At 41.7% G+C, this 16016-nt stretch overlaps 1 protein-coding gene across 1 annotated transcript in view; it reads right to left on the reverse strand.

Annotated features, from left to right (window-relative positions):
• Positions 1-16016, reverse strand: part of cul1b (cullin 1b) — a 57260-nt gene that overhangs the window by 1310 nt on the left and 39934 nt on the right. The window contains exons 13-20 of the mRNA XM_060900020.1: positions 14102-14233; positions 13816-13933; positions 12903-12979; positions 8344-8475; positions 6481-6573; positions 4398-4445; positions 3741-3823; positions 3484-3589 (exon numbers count right to left, since the gene is read on the reverse strand). Of these exons, the coding sequence (XP_060756003.1) occupies positions 3484-3589; positions 3741-3823; positions 4398-4445; positions 6481-6573; positions 8344-8475; positions 12903-12979; positions 13816-13933; positions 14102-14233 (789 nt within the window). The remainder of the gene's footprint in view (positions 1-3483; positions 3590-3740; positions 3824-4397; positions 4446-6480; positions 6574-8343; positions 8476-12902; positions 12980-13815; positions 13934-14101; positions 14234-16016) is intronic.

Consider the following 16016-nt stretch of genomic DNA (forward strand, 5'->3'; position numbering starts at 1 on the left):
CTTGCTGTGAGGCGACAGCGCTAACCACTACACCACTGTGCCACCCTTAACATGTGATATCCAAGAAAATTCTGGAAAATTTTTGGACAACCCCAAATCAGAAAAAGTTGGGACAGTATGGAAATAAAAAAAAAAAAAAAAAACAGTCATTTCCAAATTTACTTTGACTTGTATTTCACTGCAGACAGTAAAAACCGAAGATGTTTCATGTTTTGTCTGGTCACCTTCAGTTCATTTGTTAATATACATCCATTCCTGGGTTGCAGGCCTGCAACACATTCCAAAAAAAGGTTGGGATGGGGAAATTTAGGACTAGTAATGAGGTAAAACAACTGAAATAATGTGACAACGATGTGATTTGTAATCACGATTTGGTACAAAATCAGTATCTAGGAAAGGCCTTGTCTTTTGCCCCTTTTCCACCAAATCAGTTCCAGGGCTGGTTCGGGGCCGGTGCTGGTACACAACTCGTTCAACTTGAGCCAGCTGAGAACCAGTTTGCTTTTCCATAGCTCGGGGTGCTAAGGGGAGCCACATCATTACGTCGCTGTAGATGTCAGTTACATCGCTGTGTTTGCATAAACCTTGGCGTGAACATCGAAGCAACAACAACACAGAGAAGAAGAAGCAGCAACAACAATAATAATGGATGACTTTGCGTTTGTACAGCTGCTGCTTCTCGTCGCTTAAAAATGGCGATCTTTCGCGGTCTTATTGTTGTTGGTCTTAACAACTCCGCCCCCCGCTGACGTAAGCGGTTCTTTCCTCTGGCCCAGCAGAGAGTTGGTGCTAGCCTGGAACCGTTTTTTCTGGCCCCAGAGCCAGTTCTTTGTCAGTGGAAACAGAAAACCCGGTTCCAAACTAAGCACTGGACCCGAACCAGCCCTGGAACTGCTTTGGTGGAAAAGGGGCATTTGAAGAGCAAAGATGGGCCGAGGATCTCCAGCTCATCAATGAATGCATGAGAAAATTATTGAAATGTTTCAAAACGTTCCTCAGAGAAAGACAGAAGGAATCTGGAGGGATGTCGGTATGTAAAGGGCAAGGGCACAAGCCTAAGCTGAACACCCGTGATCTCCAATCCCACAGACATCAAGAACCGTCATTCATCTATAGCTGATATAAGCACGTGGACTCAGGATTGTATTGCAGAGCTTGCCGAAGTAGAGCTACATCCACAAATGCCACTTAAAACTTTGCAAAAAGGAAGCCTGATGCTAACGGTGTCCTGAAGCGCCGTTGACTTCTCTGGGCTCGAAGGCGTCTGGGATGGACCACCACACAGTGGAAACGTGTTTTGTGGTCAAATGAATTAGTATTCCAGGTCTTTGGAAGATTTGGATACCGTGTACTCCATGAAAAAGGACCATCCAGATTGTTACCAGCAACAAATCCATGGTATGGGGTTGTGTCAGTGCCCTTGGCAAAGGTAACTTACACTTCTGTGATGACAGCATTAATGCAGAAAAGTACATTGAGATTTTGGAGCAATATATGCTGCCTTTAATATGACATCTTTTGCAGGGATATTTCAACAAGACGATACAAAACCACATTCTGCACAAATTACAAAGGCATGGCTGTGGAAGGAGAGGGCGCCTGTCCGCTCTGTCCCTGATACGGAATGTGTGGCGAATTTTGAAATGAAAATATGACGATCCTGTACTGTTGCACACCTTAACACCTGCTTGTAGGGAGAATGGGACAAAATAAAACCTGAAACGCTTCATCACTTGGTGTCTTCAGTCTCTAAACACCTTTTAAGTGTTGTGAGAAGGAATGGCAACGTTATAAAGTAAGAATCAAAATTGAAGTGTGTTTAAGAGTGTGTGTGTGTGGGGGGGGGTGATGCCACCCCACTCATGGCTTGAAAGCTGCCTTTGTGAATGAATATTCATGAGGAAAGTGCTACCTGATTGACCGGCAGAAGAGGTGGGGTGGAAAATGGGTGTCACCTTTAATATGACCCTGAGCAATGAGCTGGAAAACAGTGCGAAAAGTAAATACCGACTGACCTACCGTCCGTCTGTTAATTGATTAATTTTTTTAAATGTTTTCTTTTAGTCTATAAATCCATGTGCACTATTTGCTTTCAATTTGGAATCAGATTGTGTTTGAAAAATAAAATGTTCAAAACCAAAATTTCTTTCTTTTTCAAAAACCGTCTGTCCATCCTTCCTCCTTCCGAAATCAACTCCTCTCACAATTTTTGGAGGAATTTCACGAACCGTGACAGGATTCTTTGTTCTATTGTCAGTAATACGCATATTGCAATTTCGTTCAATTCAGTCACATTTCACCAGAGTTATGGCCCTAGTTGCCAGCGGGGGATACTGCGCTCTCACAGCACTCTTGTTCGTTTTTTTTTTTTTAAGCATGACAACTTTTCCAGCGCGGCACGGTGGTGTAGTGGTTAGCGCTGTCGCCTCACAGCAAGAAGGTCCGGGTTGGAGCCCCGTGGCCGGCGAGGGCCTTTCTGTGCGGAGTTTGCATGTTCTCCCCGTGTCCACATGGGTTTCCTCCGGGTGCTCTGGTTTCCCCCACAGTCCAAAGACATGCAGGTTAGGTTAACTGGTGACTCTAAATTGAGCGTAGGTGTGAATGTGAGTGTGAATGGTTGTCTGTGTCTATGTGTCGGCCCTGTGATGACCTGGCGACTTGTCCAGGGTGTACCCCGCCTTTTGCCCGTAGTCAGCTGGGATAGGCTCCAGCTCGCCTGCGACCCTGTAGAACAGGATAAAGCGGCTAGAGATGAGATGAGAACTTTTCCAGCCTTTTGTTGCCCCCGTCCCAACTTTTCTGAAACGTGTTGCTGGTATCAAATTCAAAATGAGCATAGATTTTTCAAACACAATAAAATTTCTCAATTTCACTATTTCATATGTTGTCTTCGTACTATTTTCAAAGAAATATCGGGTTTCCGTGATTTGCAAATCGTCATATTTTGTTTTTATTTGTTTTACACAGCGTCCCAACATTTTTGGAATTGGCGTTGTGACCATAATCTACAATGATGATTTGATTGTGAAGCGACTGAAACCACTTTTTTTTTTTTTTTTAATTGAGCCAAAAGCCAAAGTCCTTCCCACGCCAAGTGGCGCATAGGGCGGCGCCGATCTCCGTTTCCATAGCCCTCGGCCTCTCGCCTATTATGTAGCTAGGGTTACAGTGGGGGGGGGCAGGTCCTCTGGTAACCGCGAGAGTTTGACTTCCCACTCACATATGTATTGCAGCGTGCCTTGCCAGACGGCAGCAGGTACCATTTTTACGATGGTCTTTGGTATGACCCGACCGTAAGTAGAACTCGCGATCTCCCGATTGAGAGGCGGACACGCTACCACTAGGCCGCTCAGCGGTAAATTGAGCTGTATTACAATTACAGCTCGCCCAGCCGGGTGTTTCTTCGAGCTAGTCCGCCTGTAAACAAACCCCACTTGTCTATATGAGTGAATAGCACTGTGTCGTCTCTCTCTCTCTCCTCACCTGGATGAGGAGCTTTCTGTCCTCTTCGATGTTTTTGTGTGTTGTCTCCTGTTCTTGTTTCTGCTCCGTCTTCATTGGCACGTTGATGTTGACCCGCAACTTTTTGCTGTAAACACGGAGAGAAGATATATTTCTTTGGCCTCAGTTTAATGAAGGCTTTTATTCGCACGTGAATAAAGTTACATGAAGTATATCGTTTAAAAAGCGACACGCCCAGATGCATTTAGCCATAAAAAGGCATTCGAAAACAACCTTACTTTTTATAGCCCAAGAAAAGTTTTATGAGTGTATCTGGTTTGAAGTCCATTTCATCTACGTTTGCATTCTCGTCCTCCAAAACCTGTGAGAAAGACAGTATTTACAATTTTGGGTGTGTGTTAATAGCAGGTTGTACCATAAATTACTTTAACCTCCTAGGGCATAGCGGTCACATGCGTGGACAGCACTTTATGGAAATTCGGAACAAGAATCCACTTATGTGGACATACCTTTTCTCTAAAAGTACATCTTATCAAAAGATGATGCTTAGTTTTTATTCTAATCAGGTTCTAATAAGCCCAAATAGCAAAGAGAAATAAAAAATGCATGTAAAAAAAAACAGCTTGGGACTTAGGAGGTTAAGCAGTCTTATCGTGAAGACTTAAAAAATATCATGGCTTCTCTCCTGTGTTTCATTCGCTCCAGCTCCAAAACATTCAGTTTCCAAAACCTGCTTTGTGTGTTTTTCCCCCAGTCCAACCAACAGGCCATCATCATAATCTCACATTATAATACCGACATCAACAGGGACCCAGTCTGCATCCTGGATAATTTTTTTGTAAAATGTGTAAAGACCAGTAAAAATGCCCGAGTTTCTGAAAGAAAGAAAAAAAAATCATGGATTTATTCTAAAGAAGGGATTATCACTTACTTACCAACAACTTGGACTTCAAGAGGATTTGCAAAACCTGAACCAAAATGTCCTGTTAAATAAATACAACGAACACAAGTTTAATAAAACATAAAGCATGAAATAAACTACAGATATTATAACATATCGCAAGGCTTATCGAGGTATTCAATTTTTTATGTCAAAGATCATTTTATTTTCCTTCCTAGAGAATAATTAACGGTTATTCCACGAAATCGAGTCGTGCATGAGCTGACAGCTGACGAAGCGCGCAGTGATTGCTCGTATCCAGTGACCATGGGTAGAGCAACATTGAATACACTTGCATCAAATGGCTGATAAATTATTTCTGGCATAAACTTTGGTCATACACACGTACACATTTTATATTATATGCCATTTTATTCTCTCCACATTCATTGGATATGAGCAATTACATGCTCTGATTGGCTACTCTACTACTAGGTTATCAGCCCGTATACCGTGAGTAGATAAAAACAAAATGGCGGAGCGTGTTGCTGAACCAACCGAGGACGAAATAAAAACTCTACTTGAAAACAAAACCCCAAGAAATACAAAAACAGGAGTGCTCCGAGAGCGCAGTATCCCCCGCTGGCAACTATAATCTGTGCTCTAAGTGCTTAATACACCCTCATGAAACTGTCAAAGTATAATTTTGTTAATCAAGGGCTGTAACTCTGATGAAATGTGACAGAATTGAACGAAATTGTAATATGCGTATTACCGATATAGTATAACAAAGAATCCTGTCAAGTTTCGTGAAATTCCTCCAAAAATTGCGAGAGGAGTTGATTTCAGAATGTGAGTACTCTTTCCGGGACGAACAAACAGACGCCGCCATGACATAATCCCCTTTCGGGCCTTTCCGCCAGCGGGGGATAAAAAAAAAAAGCAACAAAATACGAAATAAAAGTATTTGATGGTCTGTGTGGGTTTCCTCCGGGTGCTCCGGTTTCCCCCACAGTCCAAAGACATGCAGGTTAGGTTAACTGGTGACTCTAAATTGAGCGTAGGTGTGAACGTGAGTGTGAATGGTTGTCTGTGTCTATGTGTCAGCCCTGTGATGCCCTGGCGACTTGTCCAGGGTGTACCCCGCCTTTCGCCCGTAGTCAGCTGGGATAGGCTCCAGCTTGCCTGCGACTCTGTAGAACAGGATAAAGCGGCTACAGATAATGAGTTGAGATGAGATGCTCTTGTCATTTTGCCGGTTTGTTTCCATTCTAAGCGGAAATGATTTTGTCAGCTGTTTTGTATAAAGTTTTTATTTATCGAATTTGCAAAAAATAAAAATGCCGTTTCTCAAAATCCAGTGAATGTGGATATAATAAAAGTTATTCCACTCAATCTCGTCGTACATCGCTTATAGCCAGCTTGGTGCTACGTGCCTTGTCGGCTATCAGATCATGTACGACTCGATTTCTTGGAATAACTATTAAATACATCATGTACCTGTGTGTACACACACACGCACGCACACACGGGTACACAGTACCAGTCAAAACTCTGAACACACCTTCTAATTCAGTGGTTTTTCTTTACTTTTATTAATTAAGTCACTTCATGTAATGATGGATGTCGTTTCTCTTTACTTAGCTGAGCGGTTCTTGATATAATATGGATTGCTACAGTTGTGGAATAGGGCTGTTTACCATATTGTTATTATTTACTATTTATCGTTTGATCTCAAACTCATTAAGAAGGCAAGAAATGGCACTAATTAACTTTTGACGAGGCACCTGTTAATTGAAAAGCATTCCAGGTGACTCCCTCATGAAGCTGGTTAAGAGAATAACGATAGTGTATAAAGCGTCATCAAGGTAAACGCTGGAGAAACTAAAATATGAAGCCTATTTTGCTTTTTAACACTTTTTTTTTTTTTTTTGTTCACCGCATAATTCCAGATGTTATTTCATAGCTGTTATGTCTACAATGTAGAAAATATTCAAAAATACAGAAACCCCTATGAATGAGTCTTTGTGCATGTGACAAATCTCTTGAATTCTGAATATCGTATCCTATACTGAGAGAAATATCGTCCATGGTGATAGGTGCAGTGACTGTTGTTGATTTAATGTTCTGCTACTCACGGTTTTAATCTGCGTGCTGTCGGCCAGCTGTTGAACAGTGTAGCTGTTCTCGGTGTTAAACTGCAGGAGAATGGCCATCTGGAAGGTGGATGCCTGAAAAGGAAAACAAATATAAACATCTGTATGATATGAATACATAGTAGAAGCACATCAAATGCAAAACATTTTACATTTCAAGAACTGGATTTGAAATCAATATCTCAAATTAATCAACGTTTTTATGTTAAATTGATTATGTACGAAGAACAGTGCAAAAAATTTACATCAAGTGAAAGCATCTTGAATGTAATCAAATGTATGTAGATTTTTCCTGTTATAAGGTTACAATAAGCCCAATAGGCAGAGGTGGATAAAGTACCCGACTTCAGTACTTAAGTCAGAGTTCAGATCCCACTGGTCAAATGTTACTCCGATACAAGTGAAAGTTGTCCAGTCACATTTTTACTTAAGTTAAAGTACTGAAGTACTTGCTTTTAAAAATACTTAAGTATTAAAAGTACATTTTCTGTCAACGCATCGTTGTATTACTGCCACAACGCTTACAAAACCTAACGCTGTTACCAAATACAGAAATGTGAATTCACAAAATGAACGCATGCTGCGCCATCACGGTGGTTTAACGTTAAGCTAGCTAGTCAGTGAAACTCCACCTGACACTAGGAAACTCTTTTCAAACTCGAAATCATATTGGGTAGCTCACGCTACTAGAAAAGAAAGATTTCTACATTCTGGTTATTTGGCAAGATTACGCTAAAACATATTTCTGAAAGGACTTCAGATAAGTTAACGTGATTCATGTTAGCGTAACTCCGTTTTTACATGCTAACTAAGAGTGTCCAAGTTAACTAGCTATGTGTAAACGTTAGCCGTGGACAAGGCGATGGCAACTTGGCGGGCAAATCCATAGAAAGTCATTTGACGAACCAGACTGCATAGCTACGTTTGCAACGTTATCGCTAGCTCTAAAAGCACAGACAACTTCATTGCAAGCTTTCTCTTGGAATAAAACGTTTATATCCCTCAATATGCCGCCGCAGGTCGGGCGGTGAGTTTTTGTAGGCCGTGATGTGGTTCGTTTTCGACAAACAAAGCAAACATTTAAAACGAAACGAATCTTTAATCCTTTCAGAAAACTGAAACATGAGTTCTAGGTAAAGCCATGAGTGCGTGCTTTCCCCAGAAGAACCGCCTCCTTCCATTCTGCCATCAACTGATCGTGTTAAATAACGCTGTGGAGAAATCATTGAACTTGATTTTATAGTCTATGGATGTGACGTGACCCTAGTGATTACTGATCGGCTGTCTCAGCGTCACCTGCGAAAAAAAAAAATCACACGTTCTAGAAAAGAAAAGAAAAAACATCCACTTTCAAAGCCGCTTCATAGTAACGAGGACCTTGATAGAAATGTAGTGGAGTAAAAAGTACGATATTTGCCTTTCAAATGTAGTGAAGTTAAAGTCATAACTTTCCAAAAAAACAACACTCAAGTAAAGTACAGACACTCAAAGAAAGTGTACTTAAGTACAGTACTCAAGTAAATGTACTTCGTTACTGTCCACCTCTGCAAATAGGTGATTATTAAACCTATTTCTAGACATTTTTTAAACCAAGTTTGATACCTGCTTAACATTTTCTTCTTTTGCAGATCGTTTTGCGTCTTTTTAGAAATACATGCTTAAAACTAGCAAAGTTATCCACTGTGTCGGCTTATACAGTGACTGACCGTGAATCTCACACTTTTCAAATATTTCCTCTGCGTTTCTACCTGGCACTGCATACTGAAATGTTAAATTAAATACTTAATGTTTCCATGCACACGCTGCTTCTGTAGAACATCGTAGTTTTACACAGCACTGTCTGACCTGGAGTGTGTATCTGTTCTTGAAGCAGTTGGTGACTAGCTCGCCCTTGGATAAATGGTAGAGCCACGTCAGTTTGCGCCCACTGTGTCTGCTGGCATAGAAAGCTGTGAATCTTTGGTAACTGCGCTCCAGCTGAGAAGAAGAAGGAAAAAAAAAAAGATGAAAAATCATGTCGAGAATTTGTATGTTCTGAACAAGCTTTTCATTCTATTTTTTAAAACCTGGTTGTATTCTCAAGCATAAAGAACTGAACCTGAAGTAAGGTTCAGTCAGATATTCTGCTGAGACAATACGATGAGTATTTCAACCCAATGAAAGTATGAAAGACTGAGAGCCTCTACAGAACAAATGCAATATGATTTAGAGCTGCTTCCATGTGCTACGTCTTCCTCTCTACAAAGTGGACAAATCAGTAGCCATTTGTCTCAAATCGTTTTGCTTCTGATGTGAGGACAGAAATCCACATCTCACAGCCAAAAACAGTCAAAAAGTCACCTGCTGACTTTTGTTAAGGTCACAAACACTGTCCTACATGACAAACTTTACCAAGAGAGGATAAAGGCTACAGCTACACAGTTGTCGCTTCCCTAGGAATCATATCCTCGTTCATTTCCCATAGTCTGTATTAATGCACGTAACTAATGAACTACAGTGGTTTGTGAACACTTTAGAATTTTCTATATTTCTGTATAAATATGACCTAAAACATCAGATTTTCACACAAGTCCTAAAAGTAGATAAAAAGAGAACCCAGTTAAACAAATGAGACAAAAATATTATCATCTCATCTCATTATCTCTAGCCGCTTTATCCTGTTCTACAGGGTCGCAGGCAAGCTGGAGCCTATCCCAGCTGACTACGGGCGAAAGGCGGGGTACACCCTGGACAAGTCGCCAGGTCATCACAGGGCTGACACAGAGACACAGACAACCATTCACACTCACATTCACACCTACGGTCAATTTAGAGTCACCAGTTAACCTAACCTGCATGTCTTTGGACTGTGGGGGAAACCGGAGCACCCGGAGGAAACCCACGCGGACAGGGGGAGAACATGCAAACTCCACACAGAAAGGCCCTCGCCGGCCACGGGGCTCGAACCTGGACCTTCTTGCTGTGAGGCGACAGCACTAACCACTACACCACCGTGCCGCCCCAGCAGTTAATTTGAAGGTGAAATTAGAGTCAGGTGTTTTCAATCAATGGGATGATAATCAGGTGTGAGTGGGCACTCTTTTATTTAAAGAACAGGGATCTATCAAAGTCTGATCTTCACAACACATGTTTTTGGAAGTGTATCATGGCACGAACAAAGGAGATTTCTGAGGACCTCAGAAAAAGCGTTGTTGATGCTAATCAGGCTGGAAAAGGTTACAAAACCATCTCTAAAGAGTTTGGACTCCACCAATCCACAGTCAGACAGATTGTGTACAAATGGAGGAAATTCAAGACCATTGTTACCGTCCCCAAGGGTGGTCAACCAACAAAGAACACTCCAAGAGCAAGGCGTGTAAAAGTCGGCGAGGTCACAAAGGACCCCAGGGTAACTTCTAAGCAACTGAAGGCCTCTCTCACATTAACATTAGCCAATGTTCATGAGTCCGCCATCAGGAGAACACTGAACAACAATGGTGTGCATGGCAGCATTGCAAGGAGAAAGCCACTGCTCTCCAAAAAGACCATTGCTGCTCGTCTGCAGTTTGCTAAAGATCACGTGGACAAGCTAGAAGGCTATTGGAAAAATGGATGAGACCAAAATAGAACTTTTTGGTTTAAATGAGAAGTGTTATGTTTGGAGAAAGGAAAACACTGCATTCCAGCATAAGAACCTTATCCCATCTGTGAAACATGGTGGTGGTAGTATCATGGTTTGGGCCTGTTTCGCTGCATCTGGGCCAGGATGGCTTGCCATCATTGATGGAACAATGAATTCTGAATTATACCAGTGAATTCTAAAGGAAAATATCAGGACATCTGTCCATGAACTGAATCTCAAGAGAAGGTGGGTCATGCAGCAAGACAACAACCCTAAGCACACAAGTCGTTCTACCAAAGAATGGTTAAAGAAGAATAAAGTGAGTGTTTTGGAATGGCCAAGTCAAAGTCCTGACCTTAATCCAATGGAAATGTTGTGGAAGGACCTGAAGCGAGCAGTTCATGTGAGGAAACCCACCAACATCCCAGAGTTGAAGTTGTTCTGTACGGAGGAATGGGCTAAAATTCCTCCAAGCCGGTGTGCAGGACTGATCAACAGTTACCAGAAATGTTTAGTTGCAGTTATTGCTGCACAAGGGGGTCACACCAGATAAGCCTAGGTTACAACCGGACGTACGATTTGTTGGCCGTGCGATTTTTGGCGTTTCCCAAATCGCTGCGTTTTTTTTGTTCATGGAGAAAGACGCGCGTTGGCCGTAAGTTTGTCTTGCAACCTGAAAAAAACGTAAGCGCCCGTAGAGTTTGTTTGACATGACAAAGAACCTCTGCGGCCAGTCTACGGCTCGAAAATCAGCACGTCACACGCGCGCCCTCCGTGCGTTTCTTGCGTTTTTTGCACGTAGACCGGCCGTAGGAGCACGTACGGCCGGTTGTGACCGAGGCTATACTGAAAGCAAAGGTTCACATACTTTTGCCACTCACAGATATGTAATATTGGATCATTTTCCTCAACAAATAAATGACCAAGTATAATATTTTTGTCTCATTTGTTTAACTGGGTTCTCTTTATCTACTTTTAGGACTTGTGTGAAAATCTGATGATGTTTTAGGTCATATTTATTCAGAAATATAGAAAATTCTAAAGGGTTCACAATCTTTCAAGCACCACTGTAATGCATTAATAACGTGTTAACGCAAACTCCTTTTAACGTCACGTTTTTTTTTCTGACATTCGATTAACGCATGTGTGTTCTGTGCTCTCTTCTGTGTAGTTTGGGAAATCAGGAAATGACGTAGCGTGAGCGAGGGATGTAGCGAGTAGCTGGTTGGTGCAAGTCGTGATAAAGTGCACTTATGTACAGAATCAACTTATATTGTTGCATTCTGACTGTTTACATAAAATGTGTTTTTTAATATGCTTTTGATGATCCAGAGGGGAGAAAAGATGATGTGTTCAGGTCCGTGTGTAAGCAAGCATGCAGGCTGCACAATGGAGTGAGAGAGAGTCCCTGTGTCTGAAATCACTCACTTGTTCACTACTCCCTACTCACTATATAGGGAATTACTATATAGAGGACTATATAGTGAGCTCATTGATAAAATGAATAAACACTTTCGGACACTACTCCGTCGTGCCGTTATTTACGTCATTAATGTCGCACAATTTAAAACATGCCAGATCAGTTGGCTGGTGGGTTTTCAAAATAATAAATACACGCATGTATTTGTTGTGATAAATGCATATATTATACTGAGCGTATTTCCCGCATTAATAAATACAAAGTACTTTGTGTCTGCTGCATCTTTCAGTTCTTTTAAATCAAGGCTGAATACTTTCTTCTGTGCCGCTGCCTTTAATTAAACCACATTTGAGGCTTTTAATTTGATTTCTTTCAGTGCGACTGCAGTGCATGATGCATCGGTTGTACACTACTTTTCGTGATGCATTGTGGGATACTTTGAGTGCACTATGTAGGGTGTAATAATGCTCACTATCGTTTCGGACAGCACTCCAAAATGGCGTCTTCACTAATATAGTGCCCTATATAGTGAGTAGGAAGCGATTTCAGACACAGGGATGGAATGTGTTTTATTCTGAGAAATGTGTGAGTGATGTAGAAAGTGTTTATAAATGCAGTTTTTGCTGATGAATGTACCAGTGAGTTCTTGTATTTTACTGGAAAACATCTTTATGAGCTGTGTGGCTTAACAAATGTGTCTATTTGGGTTTTGTATTTGTTTTTTTTTTTATTTAAAGAGAGCCACGACTGGTGTCCAGAGTCCACATGACTGAGTTTGTTTAGTTTAGTTTACTGTATAGTTTGAGGCTGGAAGTTAAGGACAGAACTGGAGGAAAATACTAAATTGTTTTGTTCACACTGAATTGTGCTAAACCCTCAAAATGATAACGTTAACGTGGTTTTATTTTTTAAATGCAGTGGGGGAATAAAATACGCACAAAAATAATTGTCGCTGTGCCCGGCCTTATCCTTCCTGACCTGGCCACATACGCTTACATAAAGCAAACAGATCTGTCCACTCTCACTGCACAAAAACTTTTTTTTTTAAAATGCCCCTTTAAGGTAGATTTAGAACAGATTAAAAAAAAGTGCGATTAAGGTGAGTTAACTATGGATAATAATGTGATTAATCGCAATTAAATATATTAATTGATCAACAGCCCGAGTTATTACATTATGTTAGCTGCTGCTTTTTAGCCGAGTCAGTAAGGCACACTGGAGCTGACTCTTTTCTGGTGGATTAGCTGACTAATTTATCATTTTTCCAGCCCTATTCAAATCTTTACAGACCTACTTTAAAGTGCAGTCAGAACTAATATGGCTTTGTGATACTGTCAGTTTCCTGAATGTGTGTGAAAGTTGGAGAATCATACAGTGTTTTACCTCGGAAGGTAATGCAAATGTGCATGACTGCTGGAAAGGCCAGGATCCTGAGCTGAGAACCTGTATGCTAAAATCCACTGAAGGAAAGATACAGACAAACAAAGAAGCAGGATGATTTGAGAAAACGACTTTTTTTTTTTTGAGACACACAAATATGAGGAGATGTAAAGGAGGCTAGAAAAGCAGCCCAATGGGCTATTTGCAGGAATTGGTCACGTGTCAATTTTCCCCATAGCAACAAGCCCGCGGTGGGCAAGCTAACTTGACATTTCTTGACAACCATAAGAGTTTGACTGGCGATGCGAAGCAATCCATTTCTATAATAGCTGTTTTTACCTTTTCTACTGTCTTTTTTGACCCGAATTTGTGTGTGTACTTGGAAAAAGTTTGTGGTTTTAACTTCTGTCGTAAGTTGGCCGCATTGGCCGCAAAAGAGTTTTTTGGACTCAAGTTGGTTGCCGCCAAAAGAAATTCACGTGCGAAATGGCGGATATATCTGTATTTATTTTCAAGAATCTTCACACATTAAGCAAATGATAAAGGTAGAAAAGGAGAAATTATAAGTTATAAACATACCTGAGAAACCCGCCATTTCGCACGTGAATTTCTTTTGGCGGCGACCAACTTGAGTCCAAAAAACTCTCTTTTACGGCCAATGATTCGCTTTAACTTACAACAGAAGTTAAAACCACAAACTTTTTCCAAGTACACACGAAAATTCAGGTAAAAAAAGACAGCAGAAAAGGTAAAAACAGCTATTATAGAAATGGATTGCTTCGCATCGCCAGTCAAACGCTTATGGTTGTCAAGAAATGTCAAGTTAACTTGCCCACCACGGGCTTGTTGCTATGGGAAAAATTGACACGTGACCAATTCCTGCAAATGGCCTGTTCCCATGAGGACGTGCACTTACAGTCCAAAGGCTCAGAGTTTGAAAGGTGCTTTTTAAACTGCTCGTTCAAGTCCTTGCTCACACCGATGTCCTGGAACATGCGCTGTAGTTTGGATGTGTACTCAAAACCACATGCTTGCTGCAGAGAAAAGACGGTTCCAGATCCACATTACAAAATCGATAATCAAGTTGTCAATATGTACAGCAACAGCACTGGTTTTTTCTTGGTTTCATAAACATGAATGCAAGCAAATTTCCAAACTCTTTCATCAAGAAGCTTTCGTTTTAAGTTTATCATCATACAAACCTTTAATTTGGAGATCATACTGGCCTCAGCGTCATCACTGGCGCTGTTCTGGTGAACCAGCCTCTTAGCCAACATCTTGGCATAGAATTTCTGGAAAACGTCCTTATCTTCTATGTATTTGAAAACCACCATCTGCAAAAGGAAGCGATCATTTGATTTTTAACACCACAATAAAAAATAGCCTCAATGAGGCTGGAGCTCATACCAGCCACTGTTGTTGTGTGCGAGTTTGAAATCCGATCAGTCCTGTGGGAGGAGTAGTGATTTTTGTGAAATTGTACATGACCCCTGTGTGGCTGCATCCATGGCAGGTGGCGCCACCTGGTGAACAATTCTCATCTCATCTCATTATCTGTAGCCACTTTATCCTGTTCTACAGGGTCGCAGGCAAGCCGGAGCCTATCCCAGCGGACTACGGGTGAAAGGCGGGGTACACCCTGGACAAGTCGCCAGGTCATCACGGGGCTGACACATAGACACAGACAACCATTCACACTCACATTCACACCTACGGTCAATTTAGAGTCACCAGTTAACCTAACCTGCATGTCTTTGGACTGTGGGGGAAACCGGAGCACCCGGAGGAAACCCACGCGGACACGGGGAGAACATGCAAACTCCACACAGAAAGGCCCTCGCCAGCCACGGGGCTCGAACCCGGACCTTCTTGCTGCGACAGCGCTAACCACTACACCACCGTGCCACCCCATGAACAATTCTCGTTGGAATATACAGTATCTTTAGAGTCCTCTGGGTGAGTTTCAGTGAAAACATCCTTGCAGAATAGGAATTGTAGTGTTTGGTGTGACAAGTCAGCCAAAATTTTCAAACGCCCATAAAATGTCAAGACGCCACCGTCTTGACAACTTTTATACACACCAACCTGGAGAACATTCCATATGAGTTTGAACAAAATCTGATCAGTCCTGCGGGAGGAGGAGTGATTTTCGTGAAATTGCATGTGACCTCTATGTTGCGGCGAGTGGCCTAGTGGTTAGCATGTCCGCCTCTTGATCGGGAGATCACGAGTTCTATTCACGGTCGGGTCATACCAAAGACCGTCATAAAAATGGTGCCTACTGCCATTTGGCAAGACATGCTGCAATACAGATGCGAGTGGGGAGTCAAACTCTCGCGATTACCAGAAGACTAGGCCGAGGGCTACGAAACGGAGATCGGCGCCACCAAACAATCACATTCAATGGTGCGGGAAGGACTCTGACTTGACATGACTCTCTGTAGCCTCATCCATGGCAGGTGGCACCACCTGGTGAACAACTCTTGTTGGTATGTCATTGGGTGAGTTGCAATGAAAACGTCCCAGCAGTTTACGAAGAGTAGCGTTTAATGTGACGAGTCACCCAAAAATTTCAGACGGCCATAAAATCGTAAATATGACAGGTGGCGCCACCATCTTGACAATTTTTATGCACACCCATCTGGGGAATAGTATGCGAGTTTGATTGAAATCTGATCAATCCTGTCGTTGGAGTAGTGATTTTTATAAATTGTGGACGGATGACAGACGTACGGACGGACGACGCATGATCTCATCCAGCCTGGCCTACGGCCTGATGAGCTGAACATCAGGCTAGCCCTGCATGTAGGGGTCTGCGATATGACACAACCATCGTTCCGCAAAGTATTTCTAAGATACATGATGTTTATCATGATATATAAGCTTGTTTATAGACCAGCAACGATACAAAGTGTTGCATTAAAAAACTTTGGTGCAAATACAAAAAAAAAAAAGATTTATTTTTATACTTAAAAATATCATTTGTAAACAAGAGTGCTCTGAGAGCATGATATCCCCCGCTACAATATATTGCAAATGTAATTGCAATGTGCGTATTACTGTCCTATAACAAAGCCTTCTGCCAAGTTTGGTCAAATTCCACCAAAAATTGAGAGA

The sequence above is a fragment of the Neoarius graeffei genome, chromosome 19 (assembly GCF_027579695.1).
Source record: "Neoarius graeffei isolate fNeoGra1 chromosome 19, fNeoGra1.pri, whole genome shotgun sequence".
NCBI lineage: Eukaryota > Metazoa > Chordata > Actinopteri > Siluriformes > Ariidae > Neoarius > Neoarius graeffei.